Genomic DNA, 20,707 nt, shown 5'->3' with positions numbered 1-20,707 from the left:
AAGGTTTCCGGCGCCCGAATCAAAACCTTCAATCTTCTAACCTATAAATTACATGCGCTCAGTGATTACACAGCTTCAATTAGGTTGTATGGTACGACAGATTCATATACTACCCAAATTGTACGTGTTTGATATCTAGCTACATTGTCTGTACTGACATTCTGCATTTTTTTACAGGGCGAGCTAGCTCACTGCTTCATCAAAATGTTGTATCAAAGTACAAACAAGCAAGACGCTTCGAAGCAGCTGGCTAGGCAGGAACGAAGGCGCACTCGCATCCGACGGCAACAGTCGTCAATAACCCTCCTTCAGGACATACACACCAGCGATCTACTACCTGAAGCCCATCATTTTTTATCAGGCAATAAACGCAATAACCTGAATTTGGCCTCTTACCTTGGGGAACATAGGGACGATCCAGCTGTCAAAGTAAGACGCGTCAGCTGACTTACTGTTTGACTGCTAACAGTGCCCAAAGGACTTCGTTCCGAGATTGAAGGATCACTTTCTCTTATGGCTCCTAGGCTTGGACTATGACGGCGATGAGCGAGAATTCAGTAATGCCCAACGAGGTAACATACTGTTCATCAACAACCTCAGCAGAGTCTCCCAGGCCAAGCGCCTCCAAATTAACTACACGACATACGATATTTGCCGGGACCAAGACACTTTGAAACCAGGGTGCGGTCGCACTGTAATGATGTTGTCGAGGGAACAAGGCACCAACCCTCATCCATTCTGGTATGCGCAGGTTTTGGGTGCCTTTTGCATACAGATACTCCACATTGGCCCGGAGGCTCATAATTGCTCTCTGCAATCAATGGAGTTCTTGTGGGTTCGGTGGCTTGGTGTAGTTCCGCATTACCAGTGGGGCTTCAAGGAAGGTCGACTCCCGAAAGTCGGATTCGTACCAGACTCACCCACTGCATTCGGTTTCCTCGACCCTTCTCTTGTCCTCAGAGCTTGCCATCTTATACCAGCCTTTGCTGATGGTCGCATGGATGAACTCCTGCGACATGGCCCCACAGTTGCACGACCGTTTGGAGAAGTAACCGATTGGACTGCATTTTATGTTAACATGTGAGTCCATTGACTCAGAGTCTCAGACACTGTTTAAGACCTTCATAATTGACTATTCAAACACAGTTTTGCTGATCGTGATATGTTTGCTCGCTTTGCACGCATTGGCATCGGTCATCAAATTCAGTATGTCTTGCCAAATGCGACTGATGATGACAATTCCATCAGGCGCCCGAGCAATGATGACGAACCTTTGGATGAGGGTGATCTGGAACCTACGACAAGCAACACCGTTGAGTCCCATGTTAATGACCACCGGAATTGAGCTCAAGGGGAAATAACCGATGACGAAGAAGACAGTGGATCCGATGCATGGGATGATGAAGATGAGGATACATCCATGAGTAGTGCTGCCGTGGTCCGGTCCAGAACCATGGTTCAAACCAGACTTTTGGTCCGGTTCTCCGCGGTTCAGTCCATGGTTCTCGTGCCAGCCAGAACCGGACCGGAAAACGGTTCTCGGTTCTAGATCTTCCCAAATGGTCCAGTTCTGGTTCGGCCTTCCCAAACCATTCCGAACCCTTATCGACTTCGACTTCAACAGCATCTGCCTCGACGTCAGACTGTCGTCTTCGGGATTCATGTTGTTGATTAATCAAGCTACATTTAGCCTTTTCGAAGGTAAGTACTAACTAATTAAACTCTCAAGTCTCTCACCTGCTCACCTCTATAACAGGAGGTTCTATTCATTGAGGACCAGCTACAACACTGTGCGGGCCAGCACCCATCACTACCAGCGCACAACCCATCACATGCCACACCACCTGCGCCTATGTTGATGCCTGCCACCTCACCGCATCCCCTCTTACTCGTTTGCTGTTCTTGCTGGCTGGCTTTTACTGGCTCGCTCGCCATGTCTCACTCACCCTGTCTCTCGCTCACTGTCTCACACGCCCGGACGCTGAAGATGGATAAAGGATGAGAGGAGGAAGGAAAGAGTAGAGGAGAGAGAAATGCAGAGCACATGCAGTGCATATAGAACTGATTCTAGATGAGGAGTTCTCTCAGCTGCAAAGGTGTGTCATGGTGTTTTATTGTTTCAGTGTCTAATGAATTTATTATTTGTATATGGTACCCACGCTCGTTGCCATCTCATGCCGCTGCTCACTGCCATCTCCCACTGCTGCTCGCCACCATCCTTCACTGCCGCTTTCCTATTTCTGGTTGTGTCAACCCCTCATTATCGCAATTGCTCTCCTGATACCTCTCGTACATGGTAATTGGGGGGAGCAGCCATGTTATTAGATTAGTTACTCAACATGTAGACTACTTGGTACTTTGTTAATGTTTTTTTGCGTGCTCTTGCAATTTTTTTTTTTTGGTTCGGTTCGGGTTCAAACCCCAAAAAAACCGAACTGGACCATAGAGAACGGTTCTCTATGGTCCGGTTCTGGGTTCGGACATTTTGTAGAACCGAACCGATGGTCTGGTTCTTGGTTCTCGTCTAGGACCCTCCGAACCGGACCGAACCGGACCATGGCAGCACTATCCACGAGTGACTTGGATGATGAAGACGACGATACATCCATGAGTGACCCGGATAATGAAGATGAGGATACATTCATGAGTGACTCGGATGACGAAGGGCCGGATTTCAAATTTTAGGATGAGATAAACTTTGTATTTTATGTGCTTGCATTGAGCAACAACTATGGAGTGACCTTTTCGTTGTTACAGAACACTCCAGCTTGAAGCTGAAGCTTCGAAGTCCAAACTCAGGATCACGGCGGCGCACTGCGTGTGACTGATGGTCACAATGCATACATAGTCCTGGTACTCAAACTTACATCTATCTGCTCGCAGCCCCCGATACCATCATGCTACTTATGCATGATTTCAAGCTTGAAAACTTATAGTCACATCGGACATCGTTCAATTCGGCATTCCAGTCTTGCAGGTATGCATCTGACGAGTCTGCTCTCATAGTACATGCTATTTTCAACTTGAAGTTCACTGCTGCCAGTTGACTCATATATTGGCGTATGATACCTCTGGCTAAAAGCGGATGAGCTATAACATTCATAGTTTATGATCTCAATGTCTCCAAAGTCGCTGTCAAACTACGGTCACACTAGATTGCTATATAAAATCCTACTTTATCGTACAATTTTGATGGAAAACTGCAGAAGTCGGAACACTAGTTTGGAACTAAATATGGGGTTCTATTGATTTATGGGAAGAAAGCTAAAATAAAGAAGAGACTATGAATCAGTAATGTGATGGACGATTTGGACAGTGGAGCGTAAAAATATGAATACTAGCTAGAGAGCTTATATAGGCTGATATGAGTTCATCAAAGAGCAAAGCATAAGACAAAATAGATCACAGATTAGGCACCTGGTGTGCGTCTTACAAGCCACCACATAGACATATATTGGGAAATCTGGTTCGCTCAACCTTATAAGGTAAATATGGTCATATCATGTTGGTTCGTTTTCAGTGATGTGGCTGAATTCAATTGACAGGGTTTACGACTCGGTAAGTTAGATTATTTGACGAAATTTACACTTGGCAGGTAAAAACCGTAAATGGGAATCTGCTGCGCCCGCCACTGCTGACCAAGCACGCCCATCCCGCCGGTTTTCTGCCTCCCTTTCGTCTTTCAACGTCGAAAGACCGATTGTCGAAAAGGTGCGACGGTGCCACGCAGTGGATAGTATTAGTAGTCTGTTTGAACATAATAGTGAGCATGTGTTCCGACCCGAAGTCACTACTTGGGTTGATTTACGGATCACTTGAGCTTAGCACTGTGACCTGAAAGGTCCGCTGTGCTGGTGGGTCCTCAGATTTACTGATTTACGAGTTTACGACAGATTTACCAGATTTACGACCAACTTTGGGTGGTCCTGCACTTAACTCCTGCTTAACTCGCCTTAACTACCCAAAACTTGACTTAGTTTGTCCATGAGGCCGACCATGGTGAGGACCAAGCCGAAATCGTGCAAAGGGCCTCCTTCCCCTCATGCTGCAGAGGCCAGCCCAAGGAAGCGATGGAAGGGGGCAGTGCCCACAGGAAATACCACCCTGCCGGCCATCAACAAGGTGAAGGAAAGGGCCAAGCAACAGCACAAGCATGCAAAGAAGACGCACGAGAACTACAATGGATATGTGGAACGAGGACAGACATGGCTGAAGGCACATTTCACTACTAGCAGGGGGGCTATGGCAAGCATGGATTCGGAGACCGTGTCTATCAGTACTGATGCCTATGAGGATCCCACATTCAGGGATGCACTCGAGAGGATGCCCAACCAACATTCTGACAAGGCCCTCGCACTCCTCATCTCCTTCAAGTGTTTCCATGAGAACTGTGGCCAGAGCACGTGCGACGGGACCTACTCAGCCTTCAAAAAATTCTGGGAGGAAGCGTGAGTGCCATATCTGTGTCAGTGAGTCTCATACTTATGGCTTTTGACAGAATGTGCCATCCAGGGATGGAGATACATACCTATTGTGGGAGGTGGCATTTCAACAAGGCACGTCTGTGCTGGGAAGGAAACCCTGCATCGTCAGCTGAGGTTCAAGACATCATCAAGTCCGTCAAACACAAGACCAGCAGTGAGGGTGGGGACAGAACTCACTCCATTGCAATGTCGAAAGGATTCATGGATCGAATCCTGGCCTGGACCCACAAACTCTGCCCACCAAAGACATTCCTTGGGCTTATGAGGTCAGTTCTGGCACCAGATACGACGAGCACAGAACTCCTCACACTGGAATCGTGTGAATTGCTCACAAAGATGACGATGTACCAAGCATTTAGTACAACGGCCTGGAACCTGTGGACAAGGTCAGCTCACTCGATACAGACTGCTTGCTAAATTTTGAAGCAACCCATGGCAGGTGCTTCAAGCTCATCAAACTGAAACGGAAAGACTTGACCATCGATTTTTTCCAAGTCGGCACAACATTCACAAGATATCTGAATGGCGAGAAACTGTGCTCGAAGGACCTCCACACATATTTCGAGGTGTTTTTGTCCAACCGAAAGGGCTGGCAGCGGAGGGTAGACAAGGGCACAAAGGAATCAGACCTACGGAGTGAGTACCTAGTTACACCAGTTGTTGGTTCATAATTCAAACATTAACCTCCTGCTGCTCTCATCATCAGGCAACCAGTACAAGCTCTACCCACAGCCAGACTTACCAGGCTGTGACTGCTTCTTCTGGCTCTTACTCTGGCTTACCTTCCTTGAAGTTGCCCACTATGGTCGAAAACTCGAGCCCGAAGACTATATCTTTCCTGCAATAGGTGCAAATGGCATTGTCCACTGTGGTGAACCTATCTCGCATGACACTGTTCAGGCATGGATCGACGAAGCAACCACAGAAGCAGGAATCCCACGAGGCGCAGGTGACAACTTCACAACCCACACCTATCGATGTGGTGGTGCACAGTGGCGTTGGATGTTCGCACCTATCGGTCAGCGTTGGACTCTCGCGAGGGTCAGGTGGTGGGGTTCATGGGCAGAGAATGAGAATGTGAGTCTTAGACTGACTCGAACTTCTCTGTTTCTGACAATGAATTACTTCAATTAGCACGACACACTCATCCGGTATCTCCTCGACGAGCTCTCCACCTATGAAAACGACCATAGTGATGCCCTCTGTCCAACACAGCGTGAAGCTGATGCATCTCTGCTTGGAGAGCACTTGCTTGTCAAGTCCGTTTGCATCCAGGACCTGCAGTCGATGCATGAATGCATCTCAGCTGACGTTGCAGGTCTGCGGAGTGACCTACACACCCTTGCAGCCACGCTCTACAACGGGTAGCTGACTAACCTGCCCAACTCACGCAGCAGCACAGGCATGTGCAATGCTCCGCACTCGTCAACTCTGCTGTCAAACCCAGGCAATCCCTGCATCGTTCATCACTCATCTGGATCCCTGCCACCCAGCTCCGAGTCTCAGCCATGCTACCCTGCTATTCCCTCCTCCACTCTCTCACAGCCCTCTGCACTCACTCGAATCACAGACGGCGCCACCATTCTTGAAGTTGGTTCCCGCTCACTAGTACTACCTGAGAAGGGACTTGTCATCCCTGATGTCCCAACACGACATCCTGATGGGACCCACACCCCAAGAGCTGCCTCTTGGAGACAGATCGTGAAGCACTGGACAGATGGTGACCCCAAGCACGGATTGCTACTTCCACTTCGAGATTGGCCGCCTGAGTGGATCCGCGGGAAGAACAAGAAGTTTTTTGCGATGAAGTACCACCAACGCTCGGTGATTGCACTGGAGTTTCTCAACCGGTGAGTTGATGTCGCAATTTTCGGGCACACGAACTGCTCTCATCCCCACCCATCATCATTCCATGCACACACTACTAGATTCAATGGACACGAGCCTGCATTCCTCGCCGCATATCCAGAGGCCACTGTGGGCCACACAGCTTTGCTTCGGGCGATCAACTGCGCGAAAAAGGAGCGCGGGGATATTATCCCTCGAAAGTAGTGAGTTATACTTCTCGCGCTCTGCCAGTTGACCTGCGCTGATGGTTTTTAGACTCTTTTTCTTTCTTTCTTTCTTTCTTTCTTTCAGCACTAACACACTTCGAAGCTCCCTCCCTTTTGTTGCCCACTGTCCCTCGTTAATTCAGGCCAAGTCTCGTAGGTCCCATCCAATTCTAACTAATCTCAATGAGCTCGTTACACTACCTACTAGTACTGCTGTCCCCATACTGTACATCCTTGACACACGTCCCTAGCCCTAATGCTCAAGCCTTTCGTTCATTCCCAGGCTTGCCTCCCACCAGCACCTCCATCCGTTCCTCCGAGTCCCCATCATCCGGCCTCGTTCCCTCGCGACTTTGTCCTCTCGCTGTGCGCAGCACCCCAACCGCGGCGGGAGGCGGGGTCATGTGACGTGCACTACCGTATATGGCACGCCAACATCAGTGAACGCACGAGTCCTTGAAATTGTAGTCATTGCAGCTGTAGTATCGTGTAATTCTGCTCCTACCAAATATGACTATGTATCCCATGAGAAATTTGACTTGATCGTACTTAGCCATGCATGGTCAGCAATACATGCTCGCTGGAGGAGTCTGCGACAAAGTCATAAGAAGCTGCCTTCGCAGCCAGCAACGGACATAAGCGCAATGGTGTCCGTATTATCGAGCGTTCTCACTTGCAAGCATGTATGCTTCATATTGAGAGATTATTCAAGACTTTCTGCAGGACAATGACTTTAATCTTTGACAAGAGACGGAGATTGGTCCGACGGTTAGCAACAAAGTCATGACAGGCTGCCTTTGCAGCCAGCAATAGACGAAAGCTCACTAGTGTTGATATTGTTGAACATTCTCAGCTCCCATCAAATATTGACTTGATTTTAATGGTATATAAGGCTTTCGGCAGGACAACAGCTTTAACCCTTTACAGCAGATAGAGATCGGCCTGACAATCGGCAGCAAATTTGTGACATGCTACCTTCGCAGCCAGTAATGGACAGGAGCTTACCAGTGTTGATGTCGTTGAACGTTCTCAGCTCCCATCAAATGTCACCTCAATTTTAATGTTATCTGAGGCTTTCCGAAGGATAATAGCTTTAGCACCGGCCAACAGATATAGTTTGGCCTGGCGGTTCATGGCAGAGTTGTGACATGCCGCTGTTGCGGCCACCAAGGGATGAAATCTCAAAGCTCACTAACATTGATGTTGTCAATCATTCTCTTCGGAATGCCATCAGATTGTACCAGGCGCAGTGTCATACTTGTATGCGGCAGATACCCGAATTACTAAGTTAAGTTTTTTTAATTTTTAAAGACCAGAAACAGCGCAGTGTTCTGGAATCAATTCGCACAGTCAAAATTCGTGACTTCAAAGCCTCGGGCAAATGGTCTTCGAACAATCCGATGTGCTAATTTGAACATTAAGGCTTTAAAGAACCCAGACACGAGTCTTCATCAAACTAAGAGATCAAGCGAAACCGATTTCAAAGCATGAGTCAATCAACTTGAAGGGCGTACCTTTTGAATTTCCTCGTTCTCTGGGTGCCAGACAGGTTGGTTGATGAATCAGTCAAGAATGTCAATTAACAGCTACTACTAGGCAACCAATTTGTTTCAGAAATGGAGGTCATCGAACTCTTCGTCGGCCTCTTCTCTATCTTCCCCCCCTTCAAGTCCATCATGTTCGTCTTCTGACTCCTCTTCACTAAGATCATCTTCTGACTCCTCTTCATCAAGATCATCGTCCATATATTGCTCACCAGCATCTTCTGCATGGCCCTCATCGATTCTCGTGCTGTCTTCTATAGCGTCTGTTGGTGCTGTCGACTCGTAGTTGTTAAAGCAGTCTCTTACGATCTTCTGCAGTGCCACTGAGTGTCCTATGCCTAAGTGTGTATAACGCAAGAACATATCGCGATCAGCAAAACTAGTTCAAACATAATTCAGTATTTACACAAATTACGAGAGGGACACGACACACTCACATTCCGACATAGTGCTCTTCCCAATCATCCACCTCCTTGCTGGGACGTCCGAACGATGTTCCGCGGCGCAGTGAACTTACACCCCGCCCTGAGGCGAATGCAGGAATTAGGTGAGCACCTTGAATCACTTGTCCTGGATTGAGAAATCCAAATGCATCATGATCAGACTCTTCTACGAATGCCACCTTGGGAAGGCGGGCATGTCGCATCCCAGACTGATAATCCGACAGTACTAGTGGTGCAAGCCACCTAACGTAAAGGACTTCTAGGTGCTGTTTCTTGGTTTGGCCTTCGAGCCACGTGTCCATGTGATAGATACCGAGTACACGAGCGTACCAGTATGGGTGTCTAGGGTTGGTTTCTCCCAAAAGAACCATAACATCCGCATGTGTTCTGGGATTGATGGTATCGTATTCTCGCTTCATGTCGTAAGTCGTATAGTGGACCTGCATTGTGTGAACTGAGTAGACCGTACTGTTAGGAATGACGACCGAACTGCGTTCCTTGTCCGTAAATACGTGGTCGCAATGGCTGACATCTAGCTTATTCAGCCTGTACAAAATATGATCCTTTAGTTTCGGAATGAAGCACTAAAACGGTCATAAGCGAACTGACAGCCAACTGGAACAAAAGCACAATGGTCCCTTACCTTAGTGGCTGGGTCGCCGTCATGCTCCTGGAGAAATGCAAACAATGAGACCGGATCATTTTGATTGGTTGATATATAGTGGTGATCTTTGAACGACGATGGAGCAGGAGAGTCGGCTGGCGATGGTTGGTAGTCGGAGGAGGAGATGCCCGCTGCTTCCGCAACGCATCGTAGTACACGACGCCTGCGTTCATGCTTCGCCAGCTGTGTTGGAGGGTCAAGCTTACTAGTTAGAGGATAAAATGCTTTTAAGGCTCTGTGCGCCAGCTCTCCCTAAGCAATAACATAATGTCAAAAATGCCCTTGAGGGCTATGCAAGACACTCACAATCTGAGTGGTAAAAGAATCTGTCGTACCAAAGAGCCGGATAGTCCGCACATAATCTCCCATTGCATGAAACTTGTAGGTATTCAAATTAAACTTTTTCGCCCTCGGTCCGCTAGATTCTGGGGGGACATCATTAGATCCAACTTGCTTCGCGAACCTTCGATAGCGAGCCGCCTTCTCTTTCGGCAATTCCACAGTGACAAAGGCGGTGCAGGTAAATTCGCGAAACTCCCGCAACTGCTTAGATAGATCCTTGAATGTGTTCTCGAAGAAACATAGGGTCAACTCAGAATGCATTCTGAGCTTTGCCAGTGCATGCCACTGTGCGAATCTATATAAGAGAGACTGCACGATTGCGTCGTGATCAGTAGGAAATAGGCCTTCAAACACGGGTATCGCACACTGAAGAGAGGCAATCAGCATAGTTATTGGTCAAGTAAAAGGGGAACAAACCTGCAGGATATCTTCAAAATCTCGTGCCGCGAGTCTCTTCATTTCAGATGTGTTGTTTGCGAATATTCGAATCACCCCATTACCGAAAGATGGAACCTGACGAAACCTATAGGAGGATAGAGTTTGGTCCTTATTACGCGATAAATGCTGTATGAAAACTTCACTTACCTTGAGTCTAGGATCGCAACTAACTGATTTCCCCCCGGAAGCACAGAAAGAATCCTGATGAGATGGGTGAATAATGCCTTCCACGTACCCAGCTCACATTCGTGCATGAAATCCACAACGAGCATCCAAAACGGGTCAAGGCCTATTGCTCCCAACTTCTCGACGAATTTATTCTGAGTCGCTCATCTGAGTCAATAGGAAAGAGCGGTGGACAATCTGAACTCACCACAACAGGCACCCACGAGCCCTCTCCAAGCATCTCCTCAACCTTAGTACCGTCCACAGTGTTTCCCCACTGATAAATATATTCTCGTGCTCTGACAACGTTAGTTGTAATATAGACTCGAAGATTTTGTAGATGGCTCTTCATATCCTTACGAAGGCCTAGGGAAGTAAACACATTCTTCGGTGTGAGACAACGAGGGCATGGGCATGAGCCCATATCCTTAATGGTCGCAATTAAAACCCTGAAAGTTGTTGAGTGATTGCTCATCATCGAAGATAGAACGCACTTTTCAGGGTAATCAGCCGAATATGTGAATATACGCAGAAATATCCTGCGTAACACACCGTCTGCACATTTCAACACCATACCATGTTTGTATGCGTGAAGGAACTTTTCGTCTAGTAAGGTATCCCAGCATGCATGGAACAATTCGCGTCGGCAGTGTGTGTGAAGGGCAGTAATGCCACTTTTAGATATGCGAGGCAAGCTACTCAGAAGGTCCTTGACCCTATCAGGCAGCTTATGGGCAATATCGGTAGCAATCCTTGAGGATACAGCAGGAGAACGCACCGAAGGTAGAAACCCCACCAGGTGGCATGCGCCGGACTTCGGTGCAGAGCGCGCATACTTTGTCAGATTTCCAAAGTATAGATAGAGGGGCCAGGCCTTTGCCGTTCCGAAGTTCGCCAGATGCATGGTATCTGAAAAAAACATAAGACCGGCAATTACTCGCTCCAGTGTGCAACCAGGCTCCCTTGGGAGCTTTTGCAGCTCGTCCTGGGCATCTAACCAAGAGTCGGAGGTATATAACTCGTTGAATACTCGCTCTTGGTGACTATCCAACGGATCTTTCCACATGTACTTGAAAGGTGAGAGGTGAAATGTGTTAGCTTGGACATCCGCGAAAGCTGAATGAATAACTTCGACGAGGGGACAAAAGTGGAATCCTGGAACAGTAAAAAGTCTCGCATCATCCTTCGATTTGGTGGGGATGCTAATGGTGACGTCAGCCTGGGCCCAGTCATCTGGAAACTCGATCTTATTCTTGTTGGCGTCGTTGTCCAATTCTCGTAAGCTCTTCTTCACCGAAAAGTCTTCCAGGTGCTTCAAGTCAAAGTCGTCTGCCAGCATTACATCTTTCACGAGACGGGCAACTTCAGCCTCCGATTTCTTATTGCTGCCGGAGTTCATCCAAGACATGAGTCGATAGACCGTCATGTTGGGAAAAGGGTACGGAGGTGGGAGGATGCATGTATCATTCTCTTGTATGGCTTTCGGACACGTTGTTGAAAGTAACATAGATGGGACAAATTTGTCGGGCTCAAAGGATGGGCGACGAGGGTATAGCCAGTAGAGTCCGAGAGAATTGTAACTGGTCTGGAGCGTATCTCGCAAAGTCAACAGAACTCTCCGGATCCTAGATTGAGGCGGAACTGGACTTCGAGAAGGTAAAACTTCGATATTATCTGAGTAATTACTGTCCTTGTCAGGAAGAGGAGCATCATCGAAAAATCTAGGTATTCACCTCAGCCTACAGTGCGAAGTTTCTTCTGGAGAGTGAAAAGTAGTTTGAGCAAATACGTTGTTCAACCATAATGAATCTGAGGCATACCTAAAGTGTCGGTATCCATTGTGTTGTCAACACTATCATCGGCATCAAAGTGAGGTTGCCGCTGCTCTGAGTTTTCAAGGCTCCCTGCGGTACCAGTAGAAATGCCATCCTGCGTCCGCCTGCTTGCTGGCTCGCACGAAAAAATGGGTTTGGGACGATGATCATGCCCCACATGAGGAGCAGGTAATATTGTTGTCTAGAATTGTGTAACAATTGAACTGTCCGATTCATGGAATTCGTAGAAAATCGATCACTTACTGAAGAACTGCCTGATTCACCTCGCCGTAGCATTCCAGATGATGACCGTACCAGAGAAGCAGCTCTGGCGGCTGCTTTCATCCTTTCTTGTCGTTTTTGGCTGGCTAGGACTCTGGACCGGTGATAAAATTTGCATGACATACGATGCCTGGTAAGCCCTCGACCACTGTCTGTTGCTTTCTCCCAGGAGCAGCCTGGAGCATTGCAAGATACCATTGCAATGGCTATTAGATTGACAATGAAGAGCAAAAGAACAAGCCATAGAACTTTCTTGCGCATTCGTCGGACCCTACTGAGTTAATTAGTAGTTAGAGTGACAGTTCGAGTTGGTAGTACTCGCGTCAACTTTGGACTGGCCAGCGCTTATTACATAAGCACACCTGTGACTCCAGCTAACCGCCGCTAGCTCTGGCTTCATGGCATGATCAGAACTCTGGTCAATATTATTGTTCGTTCTGGCTATCGAGCACCTGCGCCCCACAGGAGGTCAGTGAATACATTAAAGGACGCAGTGATGGCTCTTCGGCAACCGGCATGGCACCCACCTCGTCAAATTGACCAACCTGTTCTTAAGATCTTCAATTCGTTAACCAAGACCAAAGTGCGTGTCTGAACTGGGTGTTAGATCGATCTGCTGACTGCTGATATAGATAGACGGAATTTGTACCCATCGATGGTTCTCACGTCAAATGGTATAACTGCGGTCCCACAGTCTATGATGCCTCTCACATGGGTCACGCGAGGTCAGGGTTTACTCTCTGGTTGAATTTTGACATGGTTTCAGAAATTATGTCACGCAAGACATCTTGCGAAGAATAATGTCAGGCTGCTTTGGCTATGACGTGCACTTTGTTATGAATATTACCGACATAGACGATAAGGTGCGTGATCACCTAGCTGTATGATCGAAACGACGTCTTACACGCCCTGAAGATCATCGTTAGAGCGCATCAAAATTATCTCTTTTCACAATTTAGAAACTCGGCAACTGCGCTTTCAGCCGATCTACTGTCACAAGTCAGTGAAGCATGGGGGGCGCCCCATCATCATATCATCCAGGGCTAAGGCTACCTTAGATCTATGTCTGCAATTGTACAAGCCAACCTCCCGCTCTTGAAGTGCCCATCTATGTATAGAGGTTTCGACTGATCCCTCCACCAGCCGCATTGCCGTATCCTTCGACCTATCTTCTTATAGCTGCCGCACATGTTCATACTGCTGGCCATGATGCGGTCACTTTCGAGATGTTTTACGACACTTTCCGTGAACAATACTGTGCTTTGTTGCAGGAGGAAGCATTGGAGTGTCCCGGTGTACCCGGGATCATAGGATCAGTGCTTGTTGTGCAGCGGCTATGTAGTATTCCCACTCGCATTGTATATACTAAATAGTTCATCTATGAAATTGAAATGCTTTGCATGGCTATAGCTGCTGCTTGAGCGGCATGATTTTGAAAGTTACAAACTTGTGACCACCGTGAGGTACTATTAGTAATACTAGCAGTAGTAAACGTAAGACGCGCGAGGACCTGGCAGATGCTGTTATTGATGCTTCTCCTCCCAAGTGTGCCACTAGTACTAGTAGAGCCAGCACTCGACAGGACAATTATGGACTGGCGTCTCCGTTTCATACTTGTGCGCAGCCGCTCTCATCAGCAGTACATGCACAGTACAGTATACGCCACGATCCATTCCCTCCGAGTCACCTCAAAGTAAGTAGTACGTCGATTTGTTTCCCCTTCTAGTATACCAACCACGGTGGGAAAGTGATGGCTTGTCGTCAGTCACTAGCTTGATGTTGCAAATCCTTCGTTGTTCTTGGCTGAGGACTCAAGAAAATAAAATTGTGACATATACATATTTCAAACAGATAGCTATTTGTTGCACTTGTTTTGCCATCGGATCAATGATGAATTTAAAACGATCGCAAACATACACCACACAACAAGGAATAAATCTTCAACGTTGTCAACTCCTGAGATCTGTAATAGAGATTAGTATTACACGCATGCCAATCAGTGTGATAATCGCCTCACATCAACTATTGACAAATGAACTTGCTGTTGGGAGACTCCCTCTCTGAGTCCATGCCATCATTGATATCTTCCTCAGGTAGACCTAAGTTGCGTGCAAGATCCTCAATGTGATCAAGCTGTATGTCAGATACAACGAACGACCTGATATCGCAGTTATATGCACCGATATTGAAGTCTATGTCGATATCAAGTTCTTGTGAGGTACGTCCGACCAAAAGCTGTTTGAAAGAGGAAGCTTCTGCATCACTACGAGCATATTCTAGAGCATCCTGCTCCAGCATTCTTTCAAGAAGCTTTGTGCGCTGCACTGATGACTCGATCTCCCAATCCGTCGTCAGAACTCGCAAGCGCCTGGATTCGTGGGTGGCTTGCATTGCAACGACAGCTTGAGCGACAGCCTTGCTAGACATGCCTTCCAAGCCACGTTTGAATAGTTCTTTCCCCTAGGATAAATGGTCAATCATTGTGAAATTGTAGCATTGAAGGCTAACTTACCGCCTGGACATCAGTCAGAGTCATGTCAGTCTCGCTAGAGTATTTTCCGACGGACTTATGAAAAAAACGGAGCTCGATTGCATTAGGCCCATGGCCCTGTCTGTCATAAGGCTTGAACCGTCCTTTTGCACGTTGCACATAGTAAGACAGGTTTTTTGAGGGAGGGAGGCCTGGCAAGGTCAAAAGCTCATCTTCTGACGAATCATTTGTAACATCTGAGTCAGACGATGGTGATGATGGTCGGCGACTCCTGAAGCGTTTGGATGATGTTCTGAGTCTCATTGGAATATCACGACGATAATGTCGCCTCCCATGAAAAGCAGAGTCGTGGTCACTGGCCCGGGCCACGGTAGATGTCTGGATGCTAGAATCAGGCCAGAGATGACGGGACGACTCGAAGTCCTCATCCTGACAAGTAGGACTGAGTTGTCTGATAGAGCTTGGAGGAGGAGTAAGACAGGCGTGCATTTCTGATTCGCCAGCCTGAGAATGCCTCATAGTTAGTTGTTATCAATGAGTTGTTGGTGTGCGGTGTGTTGGAAGACTTTGAATGAAGGTTCGAAAGGCACATAGATTTTACTGTGAGACTGAAAACACTGGTATTACCTACACTTGCCATGATGTATTAATTTCCCTGGAAGGAGTTTGAACCCAGATGTTTCCTTGTAGAATTACTCGACTGTTTCATTGAGGAAACCTTGACTAAAATGGTAGGTCGGGGGGCTCATCGTAATGATAGACACGTGACATGCCGATATGGGTTGTTATCCTCGCCGTATTTGGGTAAGGCTTACAGGCCTGCTGTTGCACACCCCATAACCCATTAATGAATTCGAAAATTGAGCTTGACATCTACTAATAGTTCCAAGGGTTTAAGAATATAGAACTTAGAACTTCGTGTGCGCACCACTCGAAGGTCCCCATCACATTCCAGACCGGGGACCACCAGCTCAGTTATTACATGAGTGAAAACCGAATGATGTGACAGCGTGAAAGTAAGGTTCAATCAAGAGTGACTCGGATTGGTTTGTTCAACAAAACCATTCTGGATTTGGGTAAGTCTTACTACGGCCACCATGATGCCGCATCAAGTCACTTGATTTCCGAATTCTAACTTCAAGTTTGTCACTGGCCCAGGAGTACTGCTAGTAGCTTAATCGCCATTGTGTCTGGCTCTTTGCGGTATTTCAGGTCTCTACTGGTGACTACTATACCACTGTGACAATCCTTACTGTCATATTTCGTAAATTTCAAGTCAGTGTTCAAAGTTGTCATTCCCGCTAGAACTAAGTGGCTCTCTATTGAAGAAGCAGTGGCTATTGAATGGTCGAAATTTATAATGTTTGATGATCGATTGTCGATAGCATATCATAGTAGTAAGTCACACATGTAATATGCCTCGCCGTTATCATTATCATCATTACGAGCATCTGACAGCAGTGAGTCCGGCTAGCGATTCATATGCGACCGCGGCTGAAAGACACGCTGGCTGGGCATTATACCAGTAAGGGGCTCAACCAAGGAGTCACTAGTTTATCAGTAAGTACTAAAGTTAAATATCAAAGTTCAGTATTCGACCGCGGCACTTCAGCCTGACTCCGAACCACCGCCATTGTCCCTTGGCAAACATCATTATGATTCCTCCAGGCTCAGATCAAACTGCACGTCGCCAGGAGCTTGGTGATGATCATGATGTTAGCCACTGCAGCTTTCAGCCACCTCCAGACTCAAATGTCAAGATGTCCGAGTATGAATGGTCACAATGGTGGGATGAAATGATGAACCTGCCGCCAGTGGCAGACTCCGGGTCAGGCTGGCCTGACTCAGATATGCGGCCTGCCGCCTCGCTGGACATCATAGCACCGCTGTCCCATGAAAACGAGTCAAACCCGCACAACAGTTCAGCTCCTGCGCCAAGTCAGGTTCATCACACCCCCGCAGAGACCCCACTAGCCTTATCCTCCGAGGAAATTTTGGCCTTGGTCATGAGTTTCGGTGACTCGGACGCAACTGACAGTGCCCCAGAGGCTGGAGTCACGGCAGTCCCGCATCCATACACCCTTGAAGTCGCTGGCAGTGATGTTCACGCCCGCCTGTCGAATGTTCGCTTCGACCTGCCGCTATCATTGGGTCAGGTTGACTCACCGCCGCCATCCCGAAGTCGATACACCCCCTACAAAATTATTGACAGGCCTGACATTCATCATGGCAGGCATGGTCTTAGTGACGATGCCGAACATCACGCTGGCCCATCACGTCACAGCCTGATGCCAGGTGTACCACATCCTGCAGCACCATTGTCTACGACATCCGAGTCGTTGCCCCCAACTTCTGCGCTGTTCGGTCTTGAGAGCCTACCCAAGGTAAAATTGAAGGCCAAAAAGGGCATGAAACAGTCGATACTCGACGATTCGTTTCTACTTTCATCCAAGGAAAGATCAAAAAAGGCGATTGCCAGTCTCACTGCTGTCGTAACGGCATTCAATGATCGTAAGTCTCACAATATTCATCGTAACCTGACAGCTGATATCGAGAACAGCTGAACTTACCTTGTGGTCCCGTGGGAGTGACGCCAAAAAGCACGCAGAAAAAATTGGCGAGACTGCCAAGCACCTCAGGAAAAAGGTCAAGGATATAGTTCGGACGGCAGTCTTATTTGGCTACAATTTGGATGAAGCCTTGGCAACCCAAACACAAGAGGAGATAGAGCTTACCGTCAGCAACCTTCTGCAAGGCGACGCGTTCCTATACGGAGATATCAAGGTAAGTCCGGCATTATTCTCTCCTTCAGGCTACAATATGCTCATGGCTTTACGGTCAGGTGGGAGGAGAGACTATAGTCGGCGTGCCCTTTGCGAACAGAGTAGTGCGGCATTTTGCGCAGCACGTACTGTTCCATCAACTTGACCTCCAGGAATATGTCAACCCCAGCCGAGACCTTGGGGCATTATTTGCTTTCATCGGGACATTATTTGAGTGGGCGTTGAGGGAATTGTCTACTGGTGTTTTCATCCCCAGTGACTTTGACCTGTCCCGCGCCCGGGTCGCTTTCGACGAAAAGTTGAGTGGTCTCTACAAGTCAATGAGGGGCGATGTACGTAGCGTCCTAGTTGCAGGCATTTACACCCAAAGGGGGCAACCATCTTAGGGGAGTTACTCACTCTCAAGTGACGTTCATAGGGAAGTCTGGTATTGCTCGGACGAGCCGGTTCAATTAGTATGGTGCTAGTATCGCAAATGTACTATATACATGATAGTGTGCAAATATGACAATGATGCGAAGGGTATGCTTGATAGAGTAAAGTTTGAACACATGGACTCATACACTTGGGCCTGCACTGCACCCAGCCTCTATGTCCCATTTAAGATGTGAAGGGATGGGATTAGCAGGGCAAGTTACTTTTGTCATGGTTATTCCTATCATGATTATCAGGCTGCTCCTGTGTGACTCCTATTTGACAGCGGAAAACACCGGCTTACGCCGCAGTTTTCACTTATAAGGTGTGCCAAATCTAACAAGGAATCACCCCTTCAAAATCATGCCTCCCGTTGGTTTGTTACAGTACAACAGTGGCTGGCAGTCCCAGCCCTCCATACTTCCTGGACCATTCAAAGAACCATCTTCAGTGAATGTCAAGAGGCATTCAACACCTGCGATAAATGTTGCAAAAAGTCGAGCTACCACCGTTATTGTGGAGTCAACTACAAGCCTGGCAGCAACAAAGGAACCCCAGGCAACACCAGAAACGAAACAAGAAAATAATGAAGAATCAGCCATGCAAGATCCTGGTACGTCTGTTGCAAGTTCAAGACCATGTAATTTATGTTTAAGTTTTGCAGGTTTGCGCCAGCTGATTATCAGCAGAATTCGGAATGGTGGCGATGGGCCCGAAGTTGAGGTATGGGAAGCAGCGTGTTCCTTATCTTTCTCAGGCTGATTGCCGTGGTAGGTATTTTCCAATGTTACAGAAGATGATTATGTATATGTTTTGGATGCTATCGGATGTGACGATAAACTAATTCGCAAGTGAGTTTTTTTCTCCCTTTTCCAAATTTGAACTGATTCTGTGTTTTGCTTCAGACCGTCATACATCCCCAGCCTCCACCAAATTGTCGCCACCCTGCCATCCCCAATTCACGAGTCGATCCTTGTGCCTTTGCGCACTGCGATGGGGATCATCGTCGAGTCTCTCGACATCCCTGACGACTTCGAGGTCTCCTTACCCATCCACATGGGGCGTATGGTAGACGCCCCTGCTACCGCAGAACTTCCTTCTCCTCAGGATGAGACTCAGGGTTATCACCTCGGAGTACCGGACCTGGTGCTAATGTTCCAGACCCGTGATGACGACATCCGTCCCTTCTGGCCATTCGAGGTTTCCGTCTCCCAAACTGCTGAAGGTGCCGTCGCGAAGTTGCAGAAGTTTGGCGATCGGAACGAGCACGTTTTGGCCGCCACTCACATCAACATCGCTGAATCCCGGAAGCACGCCTCACCGACGTATGAGTGGGGTGTCGCGAAGAAGTTGAATCGGAGGGGAGTTCAGATGGGGGAGTTGACGCGGTCGGAAGATGGTGCATTAGCGTCGCACTCTCATACATGGTATCATCCCGCGACGGTCACCATCACCACTTGGATCTGTCCTCCTAACAGGCGATTGAACCTCAACTCTCGACATCGTGCTTACTGTGCGAGTGCCGTACGTGTCCCTTGGATTTTTCTAATACTAACGCTAAGCATTCGCACTATCAGGTACTTTATCCCAACCAGAACGAGCAGGCCCTCGCCAAAGTTCAAAACATATTCCAACGCACGCTGGAGCAAGTGCGCGATACCGTTGTTGACCACCTAGAGGCTGAGCACGCGGATGATGATACGCTCCTGTAAGCACTGCTATTTTACTGATGATCGTAAATTCATCAGTTCGATTGTTTCCAGCGACTCACTCCAAGCCATGAGGGACTGGTCTCCACCAAGGGAGCTGCTCGATTGGAACAAGTGCAGCAAGGACCTGCGGTCAGCGATGAAGCAGACTGGATTCAATCGGTACCGCGCATGGCACCGCAGCTTCCTTAAGCGTGTAGCCGATGAGGCCGAGGTCTCGGGATCTAGACCTGGACCGAGCAAGAGGGGCAGGGTCACATAGCGGCACATCTCGTTCTGTGTCTCGCGCAAATTCTCGATGTCTTTCAAATCGCACTTCACATGTTTACCCCCCAAATTGTATTACTACTACGTGCCTCCCTCCTCAGATTGAAATTGTACTAGTACTACCGCATCATGATCGTTTTCATTGTTTTGCACGCTGTCATTGTAGTCCGAGTCACGGCAGTACTACACTAGTATGATATAATGGTTTTTTCACTGACCCACTAAACGGCCTACTACTCATGAACATTTGGACCACCACTGGCGCCTTCTTCCATTTGACCTTGTCATAGCGGTTTCAAAATAGCTGGCATGCACATGCTTAGTACGCCTAACACTAAGTCACTAAGGCACTTCAAGACTCTTAGACTCTTACTGGTCTCTGCACCGAGCTGCCGCGGCCTGTCCGCATCGCACACACTTGGACTGATGGATTTGCCAGCCCTTCCGTACGTGACTACTACTATGTACCGTACTAGCCTTGGTGCTTAGTACTAGTAACTCAGGAGGGCGTAGCTCAAGTCTACGAGGTTTACTCCAATAACATTACTTCCGATAGCTTGTTGTCGACCTCGGGGGCAACTTTACACAACGGTTGTATTGGTCTGCGGCGTCTGAAAAGTCAGTGACTTGATTCTGTATAATGCACCTTTTCTGACTTGTTTATAAGATTTACTAGTAGGCACGGTGACCCTCAAGTCAATACCCTGGAGGAGCCTTTTGTAAATTCCTGGAGTGTCCTAGAAGAGCAGTCACTGTAATACACCATTAAGTTCAGTCCACCGCGCTCCTGGTTCTAACTACTAATATGCCAGT

General features: G+C 47.8%; 2 protein-coding genes across 2 annotated transcripts; both read left to right on the top strand.

The window, feature by feature from the left end:
* Positions 1-3,996: 3,996 nt before the first annotated feature.
* F5891DRAFT_1144993 (uncharacterized protein) lies at positions 3,997-6,610 on the top strand (the record flags this gene model as incomplete). The annotated part of the gene is made up of 7 exons (XM_041364992.1): positions 3,997-4,448; positions 4,499-4,870; positions 4,999-5,120; positions 5,191-5,561; positions 5,619-5,848; positions 5,882-6,334; positions 6,413-6,610. 7 exons carry the CDS (start codon positions 3,997-3,999, stop codon positions 6,534-6,536), a joined length of 2,124 nt encoding a protein of 707 aa, XP_041226823.1. The 3' UTR covers positions 6,537-6,610.
* A 9,766-nt stretch (positions 6,611-16,376) lies between these two features.
* Positions 16,377-17,890, top strand: F5891DRAFT_1187950 (uncharacterized protein; the record flags this gene model as incomplete). The annotated part of the gene is made up of 3 exons (XM_041366929.1): positions 16,377-17,232; positions 17,282-17,505; positions 17,564-17,890. 3 exons carry the CDS (start codon positions 16,377-16,379, stop codon positions 17,888-17,890), a joined length of 1,407 nt encoding a protein of 468 aa, XP_041226822.1.
* Between the last annotated feature and the right edge of the window lie 2,817 nt (positions 17,891-20,707).

This window comes from Suillus fuscotomentosus (assembly GCF_016647785.1).
Source record: "Suillus fuscotomentosus strain FC203 chromosome Unknown F5891scaffold_23, whole genome shotgun sequence".
Taxonomy (NCBI): domain Eukaryota; kingdom Fungi; phylum Basidiomycota; class Agaricomycetes; order Boletales; family Suillaceae; genus Suillus; species Suillus fuscotomentosus.
The sequence above is the reverse complement of the archived record's forward strand: the minus strand, read 5'-3'. Positions and strand labels throughout refer to the sequence as shown.